The sequence below is a fragment of the Parasteatoda tepidariorum genome, chromosome 3, assembly GCF_982258835.1.
Source record: "Parasteatoda tepidariorum strain Cologne lab strain chromosome 3, Ptep-v5.0, whole genome shotgun sequence".
Taxonomy (NCBI): Eukaryota; Metazoa; Arthropoda; class Arachnida; order Araneae; family Theridiidae; genus Parasteatoda; species Parasteatoda tepidariorum.
This window is the reverse complement of record NC_141757.1, coordinates 14,419,808-14,441,554: the sequence shown is the minus strand read 5'-3', so window position 1 is coordinate 14,441,554 and position 21,747 is coordinate 14,419,808. Positions and strand designations below refer to the sequence as shown.

The 21,747-nt window shown below is 31.1% G+C and overlaps 1 protein-coding gene across 2 annotated transcripts in view; it reads right to left on the bottom strand.

Annotated features, from left to right (window-relative positions):
• Positions 1 to 288: 288 nt before the first annotated feature.
• The window catches only part of LOC107453534 (cell adhesion molecule Dscam1), a 132,213-nt gene continuing 110,754 nt past the window's right edge, over positions 289 to 21,747 (bottom strand). Inside the window, exons 18-26 of one of the 2 annotated variants that reach the window (XM_071185813.2) lie at positions 19,264 to 19,501; positions 17,499 to 17,597; positions 15,182 to 15,361; positions 14,039 to 14,335; positions 9,559 to 9,723; positions 8,539 to 8,723; positions 6,738 to 6,819; positions 5,485 to 5,583; positions 289 to 2,226 (exon numbers count right to left, since the gene is read on the bottom strand). In XM_071185813.2, coding sequence (XP_071041914.2) covers positions 2,198 to 2,226; positions 5,485 to 5,583; positions 6,738 to 6,819; positions 8,539 to 8,723; positions 9,559 to 9,723; positions 14,039 to 14,335; positions 15,182 to 15,361; positions 17,499 to 17,597; positions 19,264 to 19,501 — 1,374 coding nt within the window. In that variant the 3' untranslated portion in view covers positions 289 to 2,197. The remainder of the gene's footprint in view (positions 2,227 to 5,484; positions 5,584 to 6,737; positions 6,820 to 8,538; positions 8,724 to 9,558; positions 9,724 to 14,038; positions 14,336 to 15,181; positions 15,362 to 17,498; positions 17,598 to 19,263; positions 19,502 to 21,747) is intronic. The other variant, XM_071185867.2, reaches the window with a different exon arrangement.

The window sequence follows — 21,747 nt, the reverse complement described above, 5'->3', positions numbered from 1 at the left end:
GGCCTATTTTTGTAGCGCTTGAAACATGTTCACTGTTTTTTTTTAATTTGAATATATTTTTTTAAGGGAATGAAGTTTTTAGTCAGGTAATACCTTCTGAAAATGCTTGCCTGTTGTTCACATAAATTATTAAGGTTACAATGGTAATTACTTAAAAATTATTTTTTTTTCTCCTTTGGTAGGCGTTAAGCGATAGCGAGCAGGTTTCGAAAATCTCTAGAATTAAAATGAGTTACTTATAATTTTAAAGGTAATGTTAAATGCACTGAGAATAAACATTCTTACATCAGATGTATTTATTCAATTTTATTTCAACAAACATATATTATAAATTTACAAGATATTTCAAATTGAAGACATAGAAATAATTTTGATTTCAATTTTAGTTAGTTCGTACACCTCACTTAAGAGTCTTATAAAAATAAATACAAAATCTTTTTTTTTCTACTAAAACTATTATGTACAAAAACATCACAATAGAATATTGAACTAATGAACTATTACATTAACATTATCATGAAGAGAATCAAAAAACATCTGATTAAGAAAAATGACATAGAATTATTTATAATACAAAGTTTTGTGGTGAAAACAGGGAATAGTCAAAAATTTATTTTCAGATAGCTGAAAATATTTCTCGTTCAAAAATAATTAATATTTATCGTAAATAATGTATCTCTTTCCTTTTTTACTAAGTCTGATCCTTTTTAATGAATGTTCGTTTTTAATGACTAAATTGATTCAGAATCACATGTCGATTCAAAATGATACAGCTGATGTTAAAAAACGCATCTATGATTAAGATAAAAAAAATAATGATGCTCAAAATTAGCTTCTTAAAATAATTAATAAACTTGCAAGAAACGGAACCGACTAAGATTTTATAAAAAGGTTTACACGAAATAGAACACTCAGCTCATAAATGTGTGTAGCATTTAATTAAAAACCAATATATCAAGGTACAATTTTCTATTACGGAATTTTAAAACGCACTGTTAAACATTTATCAGAAAAAATTGTTAAGTAACAATTTATTTAACGTTTTTTTACCATATTCAAACGAAACAGCCAAATAACCATAAATAAGACGGTAATCAAACTGTTAACTGCGAGAAAAACCGTTTATTAACTGCTTTCTCGTAATACGGTTTAACAACAAGACTTTTATCGCACCAACTAAGCAACCAAATGAAGCTACTTAGCTCCTCACAACTACGTACATATTATAGCTGCAATGGCTAATGTGTCATTTTCATCAATAACAGAATTGGAGTCCGAGTCCTAGCATTGACACCACAATAATTCCTCAATTTCCCTCAACACATTAAGAGTTTCCGGTGCCCTGCACTACCCAATGCCCATTACCTAACAAAAAGCATAACTCTTAATGTCGAGTTAAATTTCTTTTTATGGTTTTGAAACCATGCTAGTTGTAAATGGTTAAAAACAACCGTATAGTTCTGTATTCATGGCCTTATAGCCACGACAACAAAATAGTATCTGAGTAAAAAAAATTAAAACCATATTATATTTTTTTTATTTCTCAAGATCAATTTCTCTGATTTTGTCTAAATTTTAATTTTTTTCTTCTTCAAAAGTTTATAGATGAAATATTTACTTTTGGTTATTTTCAATCTTGTAGAGATGTTCAATTATTTTGCGAACCAATCAAGTAAACAGAATTTAAATATTGTAAGATTATATTTATGTTTTACTTCTCGTCGAACTAAGTAAGATATTTTTGACAAGCCCTGTAACATATATAGCAAGTTCCTCTGTCCTTGCTTCAATATTCCTTCACAACATATAACAAACAACATACAAAGAAACTAATTGTACTCATATTTGCTCCAGAGTTTCTTTTAACATTCATTAGTCATAAAAATTATTAATATCACAATATTTTTATCACTCCTCTTCGAGAGTTTATACTCCAGCTCAAATTTTAAATGGAAGTACATTTATACTGAAAACAGCATTTTATTACTATAAAGCAATTTTCAAATTGCTTCGACCACATCAGTCCTATCATAATTCCGTCCAGCGAAATACTTGCTAAACCTTTTTTTCTTTATCCTTTACTTGTTAATCAATCATCATCATACCTTATGGTCCAGCTCAAGTGTTCATTACTTCTTCGAACACTTGCTTTAACGATGTTTCTTTGACTTCTGCCGATAATTGTTTTGGAAGAAGATTATGTATGGCCCCTAGAACTTCTTCTACCTTGAAATAGTAAAGTAACATTCGATTAATAATCAATACCAAAAAAATTAACTTATAAATATTAAAATTTATTTTTTTCAGGAATTAATACATCCTCGTTTTAACGCTAATAAACACACTATAATATCTATAGATATACATACATAGCAATTTATAGGACCACATAATGCACCCCCTAATAAGCCTCTAATTATTTCCTCTGGCATGGTACACTTATACTAGGTAATAATTGTTGTAGTTCATTAACGTCGCACTAGAGCTGCATAATGGGCTATTGGAGACGGTGTGGGAAACATCCCTGAGGATGATCTGAAGACATGCCGTCACAATTTTGATCCTCAGCAGAGGGGATGCCCCCCTGCAGCCCAACGACCTGCACTTCGGTAGTCCAACGACCTGTAAGCAAAGTCGAGCACTTCACGGTAGAAAAGTTTAACGAAGACAAATACCGCACACCCTCGGCCCCTAAGCAGACTGATCCAAGTGGTCACCCGCCAGCACACTGACAGCAGCCAGTGATGCTTGACTTCGGTGATCTGCTGGGAACCGTGTCTTAACTATCAGTCCACTGCGGGACTATCCGGTAATAAAATAAGTGGTCCAATTTGAATATTATGGATCAATATTAAGGGGAGTGTACAGAATATTCACATCGAATTTCCTCATTTTAACGCTAATAAACACACTATATATATACATACATAGTAACATACAGGGCCGCCTTGCGTACCCCCTAATAAGCCTATAATTATTTCCTCTGGTGGGGTACCAGGCAACAATAAACTTTCTCAAAAACTACATTAAATGCAGAAACGTTAATGTTATGAATTATTTATTGTTGTTTTTTTTTAAAGAAAAGTTCTCAAATATACCTTTGGAGATGTCTAATAAATCGGCCTTTGACAATGACGTTTTAACCCATAAATTTATAAAACTTTTAAAAAGCCAGACATCATCAAAAGCACTAACATTTAAAGACATGCTCAGAGTTCTGGGATATTAAAAAAATAAAATTCAGTTAAAAATTGTGTCAAAATCCTTCACTGGTCGAGGAAGAGGAAGTCAAAAGCAACGTCGGTGTAATCAGTTTTTTTTTATTTTTATTTTTTTATTAAGGGGAGTAAAAAACTGGCAGTCTATATCAGAGAATAAATTGTTCTGATGGCATCTTCAACAGAGAGCCTTAGCTCACACTTTACTGTTGTTCAAAATATGACGAACTTATGATGTTAAATAATTAAAAAAAACTAAACTAAACTCAGTGGCGCGACAGCCCATAGAGGGCTAAGGCCTACTGTGATCATCTCAGTTTTCCTGACCTTGGGCTCTGGGGTGCAGGAGCAGATGTTCCGGTAAGGTGGTCAGCTGAACGCGGAACCCCCCGTCTTTAGTTCCCAAGCATGCTCGGTACTCATTTATCGACCCATTGAAGGGATGAAAAGCCGAGTCAACATTGCCCGGCCCGAGGATCGAACCCAGGACCTGCTGTACGCGAACAGGAAGTGCTAAGTATTTAAAAAAAGAAGGAATAAAGAACCAATTTCTTATTTCTTAATGTATATAAGTTTCCCAAAATAATTAACTACAGAAAGAAAATCTTAAAATTTTCCTTTTTGTTACAAAAATGTTTTTCATAATTATGAAGAAAACAAATTCAACACGTGATAGTATTTCTTGAGAGTTTAAGCGATCACATGCAGTTTTGAATTGTTTATCTGAGAAATTTAGTATGGATATCTTCAATAAATATTTCCTGTATTTAATTTTTACAATATTTAACAATAAAATTATTTTTGCTAATTTCGTAAAAAAAAATTAAATTTTTTTTAAATAATTTAAAAAAATTACACTTAGTTTTAGAATAAATGTATATTACTTTAAAGCAACTATTCTTAAACAAGTTTCTGTGGAGAAGTTAAGCATTAGTTAAATCTCTCTTCATAGAGATACAATCTTCTAAAATATTTTTAGAAAGCAATTATGTATTTTGTACTTGGAAGTTTTGAGAGTTAGCCGGGCGTAAAATTAAAACATCTGAAAGCCAAGAAAGAATTTCCTGAATTTATTTATTCAATGCAGATGTTGTACTGCCGTAAAGATAAGAGCCTAAATTTGAGAGAACGATAATTTTCACCTGTAGAAATTTCTACCCTCTTTCAGAAACATCTTTTGAAAGAAAATTTAATTCTCAAAAGATTTGTTTACTATAAAATCAGTGAAAATGTCACACACTTAATAAAAAATTGAAATTCTAGTAGTTCCGCATTAAAATTAAAATTTTATATATATATATATAGTACCTGGCCAAATTATTAAATTATTAGACGTACTATAAGATTGTTTGTAAAATCTTAATTATCAGGTGATACTGTACAGCTTTATTGTTTTTACGCGACTGAAACCGGTTTGCACTTGTTTACGTTCGTGTGTCAATTGGTGAAATGAGATATATAATATAAATTCGATGATTGGATAAATTAGACGATATATTATATAAATATAAAATATTTATTATATCAAGCAATATATTAGCATATTATAATAATTAGATCAAATTATTAGACGCACTGTAGTTTTTCAATAATTACATGTTTTGCATGAGTTTATATGCAAAATTAAACTCGTGCACAACATGTAATTATTGAAAAACGAGAAGATTATTGCACATGAGAAGTCCTGTGGTAATTGGAAATATTTTTATGGGTATCGAACCTTCTAGTATAGGTACTGAGGTACGTAATATAGATATTGAGGTAATATATTTTTTACTGCCCGACCACCGAGGGATTTTGCCCAGGGTCAGCTTATGCTAAGCGTATCGCCTTCCTCTTTTTTAATTGATTCGAGGCACTGCGATATTGAGGAAAATATTTGCTCTTGTGCGAAGCTCAAATAAAGTGATATGATTGTGGTCAAAGTTTACTATCTTCAGTTTGCCTTGGGCAATAGCATCATGCCACGTGGTACTGAATTCTAGTCACGTTTTATTTTGATAGGATGATATTTAGTATTTTGGCTACCATTAAATCACTCAAACTACAGTAAGTATGATTTCGGAACATTTCTACATAGTAGACAGCATATATTGGAGAGTTTTCGTAGTACATCTCTCAAAGCATATGAAGTGAAAAAACCAAAATTTACATCTGTCTGAAGCGTCACAGTTGCTTTGTAAGTTGTGTTTCGTCGGTAAAAATGACTTTCCTACAAGTTTTATAGTGTAAATCATCCTGTGTATGCATAATACATGTATCTAACCTATATATCCACCTCCGTCCATCATAGATGATCTTCCTCCATCATCCCATTGGGAGGAAGCCACTTGAAGTTCGTCTAATAGTTCTGGAGGAATGTGTACTGAAATACAAAACATCTACTTCAATACATTTTATTCTCGATACGTGTTTTACCTAATTATTTTAACTATCGGTGTTATTTTGTTTAAAATCTTCTTTTTAAAAAAAGTTATCCAGTTAAGAGTATTGAAATAGTCCTGCTGGATTTAGTTTCTTAACGCTGCTATTTTTTCTTTCATAATGAACTGTATAGAAAACATTATTGAAGTAATTGCTCGATATTCTATCTGATTATCAAATAAAAACGATTCAAACCTTTACAAATATTTATTAATGTAAATGTTTTATTTCGCTACTCATTAATTAAGCATCTTTATTCAGATTGTAAAAGTTGTGTTTTTTTTCCATTTGCAGATGTTTATTTTTTTTATTTGCAATTTATTCTTAATAAAATTAGTGATAAATTTAAAACGTTGCGTAAATGCATATAATAATAATCTTGCTTTTAAATATGCTTGAAATTTCATATAGAAATTAGAATGTTTTTTTTTTTGCAGAAACAAAATTTAGTGTCTTAGACCTCGAGTTTTTAAAAGGAAAAAATTAGCCTCACAAAGGTTGACAATTGTTTTAGTAAAGAATACCATAGATACCAAAATATACGTAGACAGGATACGTATTTCTTCACTTATTTACTCTAAAACTAACTTAAACTAAAGTAACTTAATAAAATAATTATTTAATTATAAAATTTTCCGAGAAATCGATGTCTTAGGTACTAAATATATAAATATATGTATCACGTGTTCATTTCCCTGACTTGACATAGATTGAATCAAAACAAAGCATGAAATGATGTATTTATATAATGGTTTAAGTAAACGAGCTTTCTGAGAGATCTAAATAGTATATAATCAAGAGTATTATATACCATTTAGGTATTATATACAAGCAAGCGTATTATACACCTACCTTTATTTTATATACCTAATAATGAACTAATACCTTTTATTTTATATTTAAGGAAATTAAATAAATTAAATTTAAATAAAAAATAGAGAACCGAGCCAGCATCACGAATTCGAAGCATAATTTCAGAAATTGGCATCTTCAATACCCTATCCTACGAATCAATAATATTTTTTTCTTTTAATTTGACTTTTTTTATTAATACCTTACCTCTAATGTCTTATCTAAATTTTAAATGTTCCTTACCTGGATAATGGTATATGTGCATGTCAGATTTTGGAGGCCTTGGTGTACGTTTCACAGTAGCATATTGTGGTTCTTCTTGAAGCTAGAACAATGCATTTTATATATATATATATATATATATATATATATATATATATATATATATATATATATATATATATATATATATATATATATATATATATATATATATATATATATATATATATATATATATATATATATATATATATATATATATATATATATATATATATATATATATATATATATATATATATATATATATATATATAATCAGACAAGTATATACACATACATAATATATATGTATACAATATTAGGCGCATTTTTTTAATTGGCAATAAAATGCATATGTGATTATCAAATGACGATGGGAAATTCGAATATCTCGTGAAATTACGTTTGATTATTGTCGTAGATACAAATCGTAATGTTAAATTCGTAGCATGCTTGAGTATAAATCTTCATAAATTACATGAAAAGGAATCACGAAGTTAATATTGATACATGATTTTCTACACGAGACTGATGTTTTCATGAATTTATAACACAAAAAAAATTAGAACTTAAAAATGTCTCGCAGCAGGCTGCATGACCTCGAGGTCCTGGCATCGCCGAAATCAAAGGTATGAAGTTTTTTCTTTCTTCCTGGTTTTAGTTCAAATATTTCCGGATACTTGATCTATAAACTTTCATGATCTATATACTCTCTTTCTCTGAGTCATTACAACACATGATAGTGACTGATGTTGTATATCTGATTTTTCATTCATTTGAAAATTTCGAGAAATTCTGATGAGATTTTCTATTTTTGTTCTTTAGTTTACATATTAACTACTTTCAGAGCCATAAGTTTAAAATTTGTGGAATTCAAAACACAGAAACCTTACCTTAATTGTCACATGAAGTTTGCCGAAAAATTGCGTTTTGTTTCCTAATATGAATTATTTTGAATCGCTAGTTTAGTTTAGGGGGGCTTTTATATAATTATAAAGAAAAGATTTAATAAATCTATTCTTATTTGGACCACTTTACATGGTCTAGGGAAACAAACGTTTCAAACACACTCGCTTTCATTATAGTATAACAACACGTGTAATTTCATGTTTTGTTTTTAATTTTTCTCTAAGCACATATTACAAAAAAAAATGCTTGATAATAATTCTGTTCATAGCTGGGTATAATATTTTTCTTCATTGTCTAAAATTTCTGTCATTACAAAAGGCTCATCTCAAAGTTCTCTTCGCATAACACCATACTTGTTAAATCTTAGAATTTCTATTGTGTAGACATTATATTTTGAATTTCATTAAGAAATGCAAATAAGAGAGAGTGAAATATTGTTGTCTAGGAGATTTGGAAATGTGAACGTTTTAAACACCATTATATTCATTATATTATTACTAACTAAGAAATAGCTTGCTTTTTTTAATGTCCATTTGTATACATAATATCTTAATGATTCTGTATTCCCATTTTAATCGTAACTAATTACAGCTATCCTCATTATCTGGAGTTTGTATGACAATAATAAGTTCGCCTGCAAAATAGGAACTAGAAAATTATGCTTAACCAGTTTATTTATGTATCTGTAGTTACATAATATCTTAATATGACTCTGAATTCCCTTTATATAATAGTAACTAATTGCAACTATCCTCATTATCTGAAGTTTGTGCGAAAATAATAAACTTGCATGTTAAATAGGAACGAGAAGATTATGCTTTAACCAGTTTATTTGTGAATCTGTAGTTATTAGGATATAAAAGTTACAAACCTCTCTTTCTGCTGCTTCCAAGGATTTTCTGCAAGGTCCATCCGCAATGTGTGTTGTTGCATATGGAGTAGGATAGTAGAGAGGGTCTGCACGACTTGGGGGTCTTTGATAGTTTGACTTTTCCATCTCACAAAGGTGGACCGACTCTCCTGCCTGTGACTTTCTGGATACATAAGTTGTACTTGCTATACCAAATAAAATGTAACAAAACTTATATTCGCCTTGTATCGACGTCACATCTTGGGTTCATTAGAACAAATGCATTTTTCCAAGGGAAATATGGCGTAAAGAACTAACTACAGTCCCTTCGCCAAATTATTAGACGCACTGAAAGAGTCTAAGTAAAATCTTAATTATCAGGTGATACTATACAGCTTTATTGTTTTTACGCGACAGAAACCGTTTTGCACTATTTTAAGTTCGTGTATCAATTCGTTAAATTAGACGTTATATAATATACGAGTAAATTCGACGATTGGACAAATAAGACGATATATTATATAAATAAAGAATATTTATTATGTCAGGTATTATATTACTATATTATAACAATTCGACCCAATTATTAGACGCACTGTAGTGTTTTAATAATTGCATGTTTTGCACGAGTTTGTATGCAATACTTTTATATTTAAACATGCATGTAATGGGTTTTTATTCGGGAGATATTTTGTAAACTTCCTATTTGTATTTATGTTTAACGTATTGCAGTACAATGTTAACCAATTGATACACGAACGTAAAAAAGTGTAAACCGGTTTCAGCCGCTTGAAAACAATAATGCTGTATAGTATCACCTGATACTTAAGATTTTGCATAAAATCTTATAGTGCGTCTAATAATTTGGCAAGAGACTTTACATGACAGAAAAAGACGACAGGGCTGAAAAACTGCAAATGTGCATTGTTACATCAGATTTCGAGACAAAGTTTTACATAGAATCTTATAGAGCGTCTAATAATTTGGGAAAGGACTGCATTCAAGTGATTAAATTAAGTAAAACCAAAATTTAGTTAGTACCTGTTTGTGATGTTTCTGTTGGGTTTCGCTTCCTCACTATGAGGCACACAAGTACGAGTACTGCAACCACAACCACCAAAGACAGCGAAACAGGAAGAACAACTTCCAGTTCTAAATAGAAAGGCACTGCTTCTCCGCTCACTAGTACTGCGTCTGGTAAGGCACCTAGAAAAGGAACATTTTAGTTTCGAATTAATGTATCACAAGATTTTTAATTCAGGGTAGAAACTCCCCTGTGATAACTATGTTTCAATGTCTTTGTACTTAATAGAAAAATGGTAAAATTAATGTTTTGTAACAATTCAAACGCCGAATTAAGAAAGTTTAAACTACAATTTAGTTATAAGGTAAAGATATTTTACATTACTTTTACTAAGAGAATTTACCTTGAGCAATTAAAAACTAAAAGAACTACTTCCTTAAGGTTATAGAAATAACGCATATAAAAATATGCTTAATAATATACATAATAATATATATAATATACACTGGTTATCATAAATTAAGGAAAAATCACAAAAATAGCGATAACTCTTTCAAAAGTAAGCCAAACCGTGCAAAATTTGCATATGTTGTCCACTAAGAGTAGCTGAGTAAAATTGCAATATGCAAATTAGTGGCGCTGCACTCGGCTTACGTCATCTGCCTGGAGCATAAAAGTCCAAGTTTGAGAGAAAGCACACAAATTTTACTGTGATTGCGACATTGAAAATCTGAGATAGCCAATTCGTAATAATGACCTCTAGGCATCATTTGCCTGAAGAACTACGATGGAGAGCCATCGGGAGACTAGAGGCAGGGCAGAGTCAATCAGAAGTGGCCAGATGGCTAAATGTGAGTCCATCTGTGGTTCATAGACTTTGGAGGCAATTTCAAACCACAGATTCGGCATCTAGGAGGTTCAGTCAAGGACGGCCAACTGTTACGACCAGTGCCGATGACCGATATTTGACATTAAGTGCACGCAGGAATAGAACCGCTACTCCGACACATCTTAGATCCTCTCTTGCTGCAGCCACCGGAAGGTTGGTGTCAACGTCAACTGTGCGCAGAAGGCTCCACGAAGGTGGTCTGTATGCGAGACGACCAGCCATTTGCGTGCCGCTCACATCACGCCATAGGAGAGACCGTTTGCAGTGGGCCCGACAACATGTCCACTGGACGTCAGATCAATGGAGGCCTGTTCTCTTTACGGATGAGTCCAGGTTTAGTCTAGAAAGTGACAGTAGACGTTATTTGATATGGAGAGAACCTGGGACCCGTTATCATCCATCAAACATCCGTGAAAGAGATGCATACGGAAGAGGCAGTGTCTGTGTTTGGGGAGACATATCCTTAGGAGGGCGCACATACCTCCATGTCTTTCCAAGGGGAACCGTGAATGCTCAGGTTTATCGAGACAACATCCTTGATGCTTATGTGCGCCCATATGCCGGGGCAATTGGTGATTGCTTCCTGTTACAGGACGATAATGCAAGACCACACAGAGCTCGCATTGTTGATGATTATCTTCAACAGGAAACAATTACTCGCATGGAGTGGCCAGCTCGATCCCCGGACTTGAATCCTATCGAGCACGTTTGGGATGCTCTAGGGAGGCGTGTATCTGCCATCAATCCGCCCCCTCAGACCCTTGCCACGCTTGCAACTGCTTTACAAGAGCAATGGCTCTCACTTCCTATTGAACTGATAGACCGCATAATTGAAAGCATCACACATCGCTGTTTGTGCTGTATTGCTTCTAGAGGCAATCATATTCCATATTAAAGGTACTTTTTCTATTGCAAACCGATACTTCCAATTTGTTTATTTTATACATGTGCTAATTTCTATACTACTATTAATGTCTGATAATTTCTTTTTATGTTGTTTAATACCTTACTATGTGTTGTATATTGTGGGTAAGTTTCATAAAATTCCATGTGTAATTTCTTGAGTTATCGCGATTTTTGTGAATTTTCCTTAATTTATGATAACCAGTGTACTTAAAATAATTATATATAAAAAATAATTTCAAAAATAATTTTAAATCAAAACTCCCTGCTACTTTTCCATTTTCAGGAAAAATTTCTGTTTTCCAATGGAAATTAAAGTGCCATGTTCTGTGTTTATTTTCATTAATTTTTCAAAACATTCCAAAGAAATAAAGCAAAATAATCTTATCCTAAGAGATGATGGCATTTCAAGCTAAATAAAGAAAAGAACTAAGAAAAAGAAGAAGAAAAAATCACCGTTCAAATTAGCTCCTGTAGTGAAGATATACACTTTAGGTTTTTCATTTTTTTATTATTATATATTTGTACAGTGATTAAAAACTACAATTTAGTTGCATAGTAAAGAAATTTTTACATTACTCTGATGAAATTGACTTTAAGCAATTAAAAATTAAAAAAAAAAACACTTTTTTAAGGCTTTAGTAGTAACGTATATAAAAATATAGAAATATACTTAAAATAATTATAAAAATGATTTCTGATTATTTTTGTAATTATTTTAAGTATATTATATTTCTATATTTTTTATATATGTTAATTCTATAATCTTAAGATAGTGTTTTTTTTTAAGTATTTAATAGCTCGAGGTAAATTTCATCAGTAAAAGTAATGTAAAAATATCTTTACCATATAACTAAATTGCAGTTTTTAATCATTGTTCAAATATATAATAATAAAGAAAGAAATAACTAAAGTTATTTTTTGTTAAAAAAAATTAGCTATTATCTGCTTATAGATTGTTAAAAATTGCAATTTATAACCCATATATTTTACTCAGAATAAATATCCCTTTGCAGTAATTAGAAAAGTAAAAAATTGTTCTAATGTAATTTGCTCGGTTTAGATATTTTTTCCCCGTCATCCTGGGAATGCTATATGGTACCGTAGCTTTGAGAATTGTGTTCAAATTAATTTTAAAATTATTTTTCACTTAAAAAAAATTCTTACTTTTTCATTTTTATTCATTTTTTCAAAAAAATGAATAAAAATACTTATAAATTAAAAAGCGAAGAATTTCTTTTTTTCAAAAATTGAATTCAGATGGCTTTTTCGCAGTTGTTCTTGAAAAAATTGTCTTTAACTTTAAATATAATTAACGAAAAAACTGCAAGTTTCTTTAAGTGAATACTCTTTGTTTTTTGCGTACTTTTTATTTTTTATACGTTTTTTTCGGTAACCTTAGGAAAGTGTTTTTTTTTTAAGTATTTAATTGTTCGAGGTAAACTTCATCAGTAAAAGTAATTAGAAGTATAATATACTTAAAATAATTACAAAAATAAATTTTAAATCAAAACTCCCTGCTAGTTTTCCATTTTCAGGAAAAATTTCTGTTTTCCAATGGAAATTAAAATGCTATGTTCTACGTTCATTTTCATTAATTTTTCTAAAAATCTTATAACATTCCAAAAGAAATAAAGCAAAATAATCTTATCCTAAGAGATGATGTCATTTCAAACTATAAAGTAAGAACTAAGATGAGAAGAGAAAAAAAAATCACCTTTCAAATTAGCTCCTGTAGTGAAGTTATACACTTTAGGTATTTCTTTTTTATATTATTATACTATATTTGAACAATGATTAAAGACTACAATTTCGTTGTAAGGTAAAGATATTTTGACATTATTTTTTTTTGATGAAATTTACCTCTAGCAATTTAAAATTAAAAAAAATCTACTTTTGTTAAGGTTATAGAAACAACGTATATAAAAAATATAGGAGTATAATATACTTTAAATAATTACAAATACAGTTTTGAATCAAAACTCTCTGCTAGTTTTTCATTCGCTGGAAAAACTTCGTTTTCCCCTGGAAATCAAAATGCTCATGTTCTCTGTTTATTTTCATTTATTATAAGTATTTCTTTTATAATTATTATGTATTTGAACACTGATTAAAAACTACAACTTAGTTATAAGGTAAAGATATTTTACATTACTTTTACTAAGGAAATTTACCACGAGCAATTTAAAACTAAAAAAAACCACTTTCTTAAGATTACAGAAATAATGTATATAAAAAATATTAAAATATAATTTAATAAAAATAGTTACAAATATAATTTCTGATTATTTTCGTAATTATTTTAAGTATATTACATTTCGAATTACTTTTACTGATGAAATTTACCTAGAGCAATTAAAAACTAAGAAAAAAAAACACTATCTTAAGGTTATAGAAATAACGTATATAAAGAAAAATATAGAAATATAATATACTTAAAATAATTATATATAAAAAATAATTTCAAAAATAATTTTAAATCAAAACTCCCTGCTAGTTCTCCATTTTCAGGAAAAATTTCTGCTTTCCAATGGAAATTAAAATGCCATGTTCTGCGTTTATTTTCATTAATTTTTCTAAAAATCTTATAACATTCCAAAAGAAGTAAAGCAGAATAATCTTATCCTATGAGATGATGTCATTTCAAGCTATAAATAAAGAAAAGAACTAAAGAAGAAGAGAAGAGAGGAGGAAAAAGAAATCACCTTTCAAATTAGCTCCTGTAGTGAAGATATACTCAGCTTCAGTATTAGGTCCGGCTTCATTGTGAGATGTCAGCTGTAATTGATAAAATGTGTTCGGTGTGAGTCCAGTAATTGTGATGCTCTTCTTATTCGATGACACCCTGTCGGCAAAAATGACCCACGTTTTCTTTTTCTGCTGCTTGTACTTTATTTCGAAGTGTGTGATTGGACAGCCGCCCGATTTCCACGAATTTAATTGGATTGTGACGGAAGTAGCATTGACGATGAGGAGTTCTTCTTTCTCGGGGGCAATGGGGGCTAGAAATAAAAAAAAAATTCAAAAGTTGATTGTCATGCTCAAAAGCTAGTTTCATCTCTCAGATTGCTTCTGAATCGTAATAATTCTATAATTTAATAAACAATTTTAGATTACTGGGGTAAGAGGAAACCAAACACCCCTCCAAAATTAATATTTAACCCTTTTCTTCTCGCTCCCGTGAAAATGACGGGGTGAGGTTTTGCTCTCTATCTCTCGCTCCCGTGATATTTCCGGGCTGAGTGTTCAGTAGTAACCTCGCCAATAAGAATAAAACTAATTCATTTCTTTGGCCCGGAAAACATTTTATTTCTAATTTTACACACCAGATGGTTGTACCAGGATATGTTTAAGGCAATTGTAGATAGTTAGTTTATTTTAAACTAGATGTCAGCATTAATCAAATAAGTGTATAAAAAAATAGGCTCTTTTACGGCCATTTCCGATCGTTAAGGGGTTAAACGAAGAAAAAAAAGAGATCTTATCAATATATGACGGATCATTATTGAGAAAGCAGGAATAAACCGTCAGAAACTGTTTAATTGATTTAAGGAAATGAAATAACTCGAAAGGCAAATATAAGAAATAAAAAAAGCGAAAAAGAAGATAAAAGCGTTCAAGTTTCTGTGTTGCAATCAAACAGGATTTGTTGTTTTTAATCCCCCATTTCTTAATAATAATTTGCATAGATAGCATATTTGTTTTTTTTGTAAGCTTTTCTTTCTTAAAAATTGCTTTTAATCGAATATTTGAAATATCTTTCATTTAATCTATCTTTTCAAAAGGTACGGTGTATTTTTATTATAAAACTGTTGTTTTTACAAGTGATTTGCTTGGATATATTTTACCTCTTCCGCTTGTCCTAGTTTCCACGATTTCACTTTGTTCTCCGTTCCCATTAGCGTTCGTAATGTAGAACTCATATCGCATTCCACACTGCAGGTTAATAAGTGTGTATGTGTTCAAATCTCCAAATACTTCCTCAGCCCTCCATGTACCATATTCCTTTTTGTAATGCACAATGAAACCTAAAATATATTAAGGAAAAAAAAGCAATTACGAAAATGGCGTAAAAATGACTTTCTATTATACTGCACAGCCTTATCACCATCAAAGGATGTAATTTGTAATTATTAGTCAGGTTTGTAGAGTGTTTATCCGCATAAAGTTTAGAAATTTTAAATTACGTCCTTAGAGCCGTGATGGCTCAGGGGATAGAGCGTCTGCCTTCCAATGAGGCGAGCCGGGTTCGAATCCCAGTCGATACGAACTCCTCATCCGGTTTGCTCCGACCACAGTGCTGACGTGAAATATCCGCAGTGGTAGATGGATCATGGGTTAGAGTCCCTTTGCTGTCAGGCTAACTGTGGGAGGTTCTCGTTTGTCGTCCTCTCAATATAACGCAAATGCGGGTTAGCTCCATCAAAAAGTCCTCCACGAAGGCAAATTTCTCCCAATACTCGATCCAGGAGTTCCCTTGTCTTTTGGATTAGGTTCAAAATTACAAGGCTACGGAATGGAACATTAATAGTCGTAAACCCATAAAATTAGGTCGGCTGTTCAACGACGACTTTGAAAAAAAATTGCGTCTTGACCGGGATAGCCTGGTTGGTACCGTACTGGGCCCATGTCCAATAAGCCATAGGTTCGATCCCAGACTGCCGAAGACGCCCCTGTAGTGAAGGGTGACAGATGCACCTTAAATCTGTCGAGTCGTTAAGTCCTCCATATTCTCATAGCAAATCATACCTCTGGGTGTACTGATCCAGGAATTTCCTAGTCTTCTGGATTGGGTTCAAAATTACAAGGCTATGGAGTAGAACATCAGCAATCGTATTGGGTAGTCTGTTCAATGACGGTTTTGAAATAAATAAAAAAAAAACTGCGTCTTGAAGAATAATTGCAACGACTACTTTTTTGTTGCAAAATTCAATTTAGATTATTTTTTATTCAATTAAAATATGAAATATATTTTTGTTGTACAATTAAATATTACACGGGCACTATTCAAAAATTCAAATTTCAGTGTCCAGTAAATTGTTTCGTGCGGTTTTCACACCATGCTAATTATAAATGGTTTCAGCAAAGAAAAAATAAAAAAAATGAAAAAGGTTCTTTACCGTAAACTTTTCGGTTAATTGGATGGACGGACAGTTTCTAGTTATTTTACCGTAATATCAGAATGAAAATTCTATCAATCCTAAAAAATCTAGTATCAGAAAACAAAATTTTAATAATATTTTTTACTTATTTCGACCTTAATTAAAACCAAATAAAGAAAATAATTAAATAAGAAACAAAATCAACAAAAAAGTTGTGATCGCCTTATTACAGTCACTGGTTATCCATTGGTCAAATGTTATTTCTTTCTGAATTGAATCCGTTAAACGCCGCAACATTTCAAATCTTGGGTTGCAAAAACTGTCTCAATTGATGTTTGTCGTCTGATTGATTTTCATATCCTGTTTACGTACGTGTTTCAAGATTTCACAAAATACTTTTCCTTCTTCAGTATTCATATTTATATTGAAATAACCGTTAAGCCAGTAATTATACGTTAATAATAAAAAGAATAGAAAAATACTTTAAATTATTATTATGTAAATACACTAAAAATGCCTGCTAGTGAAAATAAGAAGAAAAACAGCAGCGGTCGCCATAGCAACGCATGTGCACTGTTTACTATTACTCCCGAAAGCAGTTGAAAAATGCGTGGACGTCATCAAACCCAAACCAAGACCCATTTTGCCTAATGGGTCAAATATTTTAAACCTTAATTTTTTGTTACAGAATTTAAGTTTATTTTTCAACACAAAAAAGCTTAGAATCGTAAAAAAGAAAGTATTTACGTACTATTAACGTATGAAAAAGAAAACTATTTACGCATAAAAGAAACTATTTACGTATGAAAACTGTGTGATTTAGACAAAGGTATCGTGTGACTCTTACGTTCTCATAAGAGTCCTGAAATATATTTGAAATAAATGAAAGCGACTATTTCCTCTCGTCGTCCCTGCCGAGACTGTCAACGCTCATCTCAAAAAAAGGGGAAATGCGCTCTGAAAAACGAAAGCCCAGAACGCTCTTTTTGAAACGCGAAAATGAAGAAATATGTCAAGCATTTTCAATCTCCTCTCTCTTTTCCTTTCTTTTTTTGCCACTCACCTTTAGTTGGCAAAGAGTCTGTTCCGTCTCTTTTCCATTTCAGCGTCACTGATGTTGATGTCACTCCTAAGATTTCTAAGGTGGGCGGTTTTGGAGGATCTGAAGTTCAAAAAAAAAGAAGAAAGAAATGAGAAGATCAACTGTTATAAAAATTTCCTTTTAAATATTTGGTTTAGGATTTCTTTCAATGAAATATGGAATAAATGTAAAAATGCATCTATTTAATATATATATATATATATATATATATATAATGTCTAAAATACTAGCTTAATAAAATTAAAAGGATCTTTTGAGACTAAACTTATATCTTATCTGCAGATAAGCTTATCTGGTTTATGAGAACATTAAATTTTTCTTTCGCATACTTAACTTAGCCCTTCGCGTGTATCTTAAGTTTCATTGAATAGCGATGAAATCTTTATTTATACAATGAATCCTCACCGCGCAGTGAAATATCTTAATTGAAGCCGAATTCCCATTAAAGTCAAGAACTATATTGAGATATTAGTTCATCTCCATCTGGTCTTAAGATCTTACGATGCCGGTTCTAACATCTGGATTTTACAGATCACATGACATGAATGTTACACTTAAAAAAGTGCACTTATCTTTTGGAAATGAAACTGTAAGCATCTATCCAGGAGCTCTGCTCCATGTGTATATAAATTGAAAATAGATTTCTATATTGTTTTCCTCAATAAAAGCATAGAAATTCATTATATTGTCATCCTTCTAGAAAAGGATATTAAAAATATGAAAATATGACTGCAAATACTATGGAATGCAATATCATGATAAATTAACCGCCACGGCTCAAGAGTTTATATATATATATATATATATATATATATATATATATATATATATATATATATATATATATATATATATATATATATATATATATATATATATATATATACATACAGCCCTTGGCTGAGTTATTAGACTCACTATAAAATTCCATGTAAAATCTTAATTATTAGGTGATACTATACAGCTTTATTGTTTTTACGGGACTGATACCGGTTTGCATTTGTTTACGTTCGTGTATCAATGGGTTAATTGAGACGACATATAATATAAATAAGATAAATTGGATAAATTGGACGATACATTATACAAATATAGAATATTTATTATATCAGGTATCATATTAGTATATTATAATAATTGAATCGAATTATTAGATGCACTGTAGTGTTTCAATAATTGCATTTTTTGCACGAGTTTAGATGCAATACTTTTATAGTCAAACATACTTGTAATGGGTTTTTATTCAGGAGATTTTTTTACATATTTATTATTTGTAATTATTTTCAACGTCTTCCATTATGATGTTAACCAACTGATACGTGAACATAAACAACTGTAAACCGGTTTCAGACGCGTAAAAACAATAATGCTGTTTAGTATAACCTGATAAATTAAGATTTAACATAAAATGTTACAGTGCGTCTTATAATTTTGCCGGGGTCATCTTTGGAGTGGTGACTGTTCCGATTCAAGTTTATCTTTATATTGATGAAATAAACTTCTAAAAAGTCAATCTAATGACATAAAGATGGCAACGAATTATAATTAAAAAATATAGAAACTTTTTTTTAGATTTTTTTAATTTGAGTCGGCATATGCATTTCATTTTTCTACAGGATGGCGCAATATCGAACGATGCCGGCTTATTGATTGTTTACTTTCTTTCACCCAAAACATTGAATTTGTATTCAAGTTATATTTAATTAAAAATAAAAAAAAACCTCACCTTCTTTCAAAGTTTCAACTTCTGCATCATCAGATGGAGGTCCAGCTCCTTTATTGTTAAATGCCTGGACGCGTACCAAATACTTTGTGTTCCTCTGCAAATTGTTCAGTATTCTCTCTTCTCGAAAATTGTCCTTAACCTCTAGGGTCTTGTAAACGTATTTATCTTTAGAGGTTTTAGTTTTGTAGCCGACGTAATATCCTTTGATTTGTCCGTACTGAGACGCAGGATCTGGCGGCTGTAAATAATATTCATTTATGCAAATATAAATTTCATAAAGTTTTTTCTTCTTCTTATAAAATAGAAAATGTTTTATTTTGTTGAAAATATAAAACATTAATTCAGTTTCTGGTAGAAAGTAAATTCATTATCATTTAGTATCATTAATAAATTTTAAAAAAAGTAATAAAGATAAACTTGATTTCTACCAATCAGTAAATGTGCGATTACTAAAATATATTAAACAGATTAACACACTTACTACAAAATAGCAAAATAGTAAATATTCTACATCAAAAAGAAAAATAAATAAATATTTCAAAATTAACATGAGAACCGCGATGGCTCAGGGGATAGAGCGTTCGCTTTCCAATGAGGCGAACCGATTTTGAATCCCAGTCGATATGAATTCCGCATCCGGACGTGAAATATCCTCAGTGGTAGACGGATCATGGGTTAGAGTACCCTAACCGTCAGACTAACCGTGGGAGGTTCTAGTAGTCTTCCTCTCCATGTAACGCAAATGTGGGTTAGCTCCATCAAAAAAAGTCCTCCACGAAGGCAAATTTCTCCAAATACTTGATCCAGGAGGTCCCTTGTCTTTTGGATAGGGTTCCAAATTACACGATTATGGAGTTGAACATTAGTAGTAGTAAACCCATAAAATTGGATCGGCTGTTCAACGACGGTTATAAAATAAAATAAAAACTACTGATTCTCAATCATTTTCTTAATTTTAAAATCAATATTACAAAAATTAAAAAGAAAATATGATATTTTCTAAATTTTTATGAAAAATTACTTGTTGCCTCTTCAAAACAGCAACATTATTACAAACTTTATTAAAATTTATTATTACTTAAACTTTCAATTATTTAAAAAAAATTGAAATTTAGAAAACATCTTTAAGTTCATAAATAAAAATGACCTTTCATGTCAAATTTACACTCTGTAGTTGCATTTCAGAGGGCAATAGATCACCACAGAGGGCATTTTTTACAACAGTTGACAATTCTTGAACTAATAAGTGGGTATTGAATTCCGTACTCCTTATACATTTTTGCATTGTGGTCACAAATCTATAAGTCTTAATGACTTCTTTCGAGCAATTTGAATTATCAATAAAGCTCGTAATAAGATTAACAAAAATGGGGGCCGGGATAGCCTGGTTGGTAGGGAGCTGGGTCCATGTACGAGAGTTCATGGGTTCGAACCCCACCGGTCAAAGACTCCCCGTGTAGTAAAATGGTGACTGATGCACGTTAAATCTGTCTAGTCGCAAAGTCCCCCATGTTCCCATAACAAATCAATTCCTCTGGGGGTGCTGAATTGGAGATTGATCGTTCCCTGATTCAGGTCAAAATTACGATGAATGAATGGATGTGTGAATGGGTCCGCCCTATAAACGGGCGTGACGTAATGGTTGTGACAGAATTTGAATTCTTGGCCGTAGATGGCGCCACTGGAAAACAAGAACAATCGCACCCCTCTACCTTAACAGGCATACGAAAGCAAGTAACAAAAATGGGTACGTTAAATTCAGTACATTAAATTTGGAGTTAGTAATTGCATTCCTAAGACCAGCAGTGCGGTGCGTATACTTTTTGCGACAAGTTTAACAGTTTATAATTTCGAACTAATAATCGAATGTTAATTTTTTTTATTTCCTCTTTCTCCCTGCACATTTTTGCACGCATCTGCAGCAATTTGAAATTTCTCTAAGTCTTATAGTTTCTGCTCAGCAGAACGAAATTGAATACTCGAAATTACCGTGCAATATTTCAATATAGAGAAATTATATTTTTAATAACTAAATAATAATATCGGATGTTTTATTAAACTGAGACAATTTTATTTTAAATAATCAATAATAAAAAGATAATGATAGTTTGCTCTAGATGAATAGAAAATGGAGGCATGAAATTTAATAAACACTTCAGGTCCCTTAAGGAATAGTGGTGTCCCTAGCTTAGGGCACCACTAAGCTAAAATCCGGCCCTCAGCACAATACTTGCGAAAAAAGTCTTCCTTGAACCTTAATGAATGACATAATTAGTTTGGATTTATTAAGAATCGAATAAAAAGATCTACTGCCTACGTATTTTAATTTCATTAATCTTTTTTCGACAATTGCATACAACTGACACATTATTTAAATTTACCTCTTAAAATCCTATTTTATTTTAAATAAATCAAACTTCAAATTAATTTTTTTAGAATATCTCTCCTTTTAAACATAAATTTCATTTGTGGAAAGATTTATGG